At 42.0% G+C, this 2309-nt stretch overlaps 1 protein-coding gene across 1 annotated transcript; it reads right to left on the bottom strand.

Moving 5' to 3' along the window:
- Positions 1 to 867: 867 nt before the first annotated feature.
- MRPL32 (mitochondrial ribosomal protein L32) lies at positions 868 to 2305 on the bottom strand (the record flags this gene model as incomplete). The annotated part of the gene is made up of 3 exons (XM_009584972.1): positions 868 to 1122; positions 1757 to 1938; positions 2206 to 2305. Coding segments are annotated over 3 exons (537 nt in total), but the record flags the coding sequence as incomplete, so codon positions are not given.
- Positions 2306 to 2309: the final 4 nt, after the last annotated feature.

Below are 2309 nucleotides of genomic sequence, written 5' to 3' on the forward strand. Positions count from 1 at the left end.
CAGTTTTCCAAGCACACACTGACCACCCAGACTACTTAATGGCAATAGCTGCAACGAAACAGCTTTGACACTTGTCAAATTTACAGATTTCCAGTCATTACATGTCAATTTGTTATTTCACTCACGAAATCAAGTGCACTTTGAGGGGAAAAAAAAGGCTTTCCATATCCCTTCAAGACAGAAAATTATTTTGTATACTGACAACAGCAAGAAACACTTAACCTTCAGTCTGGTACAGAAAGAGTGCAAATACTACATGGCAACCACTATTTTGCTCAAAAACAGGAATATCACCAAGTATCTCAAACAGCAGCATTGTGGAGAGATCCAGGCAGCTTCTGTTAAGAGCCATGGAAATAACCAGATAACTGTATCTTTCCTTGTAAATATCATCTGTATCTAATCAACATTGGTTTTGAACTTCCCCCCCCCCCCTTTTTTTTTTCCCCTCCAAAAGAACAGCAGCCAAACCTAGAAAGTAGATTTCCCTGGGAAACTTAACATACTTTATTTTACATCTGTGAATGTTTTCCCTTTGTTAAAAAAATGTTATTTACAAAACCAGCATAGAACATCAGCATACAAATTATTCAGTGTACTGTACGCAGGTGTCCAAACCCAAGGTAGATGCTGATTTCTTTTTAATTGTTAACTGCTACGATGTATCACTGAGAAGCATTTCCCACTGCATGCTATAGAAACACCACCTGACTGCAGAATCATATGGCATGACATGCAATTCAAGCAGGCTTCCCAAAAGTTCACAGGTTTTCTGTATCAACACTGAGCGAACAAAACAAGGAAAACACTCTTGAAAATCATGATCTTGCTGTAGCAACTGTTTTTGTTAGCATTAGTTCTGTAGCATCAATTTTGAACAAACCAAGACGGACGCTTTCTGGCTCTTTCAATGATCCGCTTGCCTTCATCTTTTTCTGTGGGCTTTTCTCCATCATAAAGGATGACAGTCTCTACAGTTGGAGCATTAAATGGTCCTCCTTCCTTTTTATGTATTTCCATCCGTATCAGCCGAGTTTCTGCTTTGACCTTTGCATAACAATAGCCACAAAGGACGTGTTTCTGTTTCAAGTTTCCACACTCAGGACAAACATCTATGTTCCTCTAAAAAAGACAGTGGAAAATAGGAAATTTTGTAATTTGAACAGCAGCAACAAAAGAAACAGGGAAGAATCACAAACTACTAAAAATGTTAAATGACATAACAGAGAAATTCAGTTGCCCTTTCAATATTTATTCTTCTATGTAAAGTAATTTTTCTGTAATGTATTGCTATGTCTACTTAATTGCTACTAAATTGCTTAATTGCTACTAAAAATAGCCCATGAAGTCAATACCTAAATCGTTATGCCTATTGATATTTGAAGACTAAAGACCTATCAACTCTATTAGATGTACAGAAAGGATAGACCTTTTCCATTTATACTCGCTGTTTAGCTAAAATTCGCATTTTGTTGGCTTGCACCTAAACTGTCACTCTTCATTTAACCACAGACTACTGCCACACATGATGAATGTACGTGTTACAAAGTATTTCGAAGATTACAATGTCTTTTAAGCTTATTTATAAACAAATCCCAGAAAGCTTTTTCAGTTGGTATTGACCACTATAATGATTCTCTAAAATTAGTGCGATGAAAAATGACTGGTGTAAAACTTACTCCAGCATGCTTGTTTGCCATTAACAAAATTACTTGCAGTGAATATGGTGGCAAGCCCATGGAAATCTGGTGATTACCTTTACTTTTATAAGCTTATTGGGATTTCTTCGCCTGCAGCGGTTCACTTCAATGGTGCGCCTTTTCTTTGGCGCCGCCATCCACGAGATGCTCTCTAACAGGCTTGGCGCCTCATTACTTTCCCTAGTATCGTTTACTGGTTGTGGAAGAAAAGCTGGAGCTTGGACAGCAAGTGCTGGTCCTGAAGGAAAAAGAAAAGGTAATTCATTACGCCCAATCCCCGTTTTCGCGTGCAGCCGAGGAAATACGACATGGATGCTACTGACACCCCAAAAGCGAGGAGGTAAGAGCGGTCAGAGGCGCCTCCCGCCCCGTTCCCTCGCTGTCCCCAGGGCTGCGCGCTCTCCTGCTCCAGCGCCCTCCCTCAGCCGTTCAACGGTAAAAATGGGTCCCGCAGCCCCGATGCCGCCCTCTCCTTCAGCCGAGAGGAGAATAGGCCGCTACCTACCCCAGGGTGGGCTCTGGCCCCCGGAGAAACCCGGCAAGAGGCCGCGCTCCAGCCGCCTCCAGCAGCGCTGAAGGAGACCGCGAAGCCGCGGTAGCGGAGAGGAG

This window comes from Fulmarus glacialis, unplaced genomic scaffold, assembly GCF_000690835.1.
Source record: "Fulmarus glacialis isolate BGI_N327 unplaced genomic scaffold, ASM69083v1 scaffold9699, whole genome shotgun sequence".
Classification (NCBI taxonomy): domain Eukaryota; kingdom Metazoa; phylum Chordata; class Aves; order Procellariiformes; family Procellariidae; genus Fulmarus; species Fulmarus glacialis.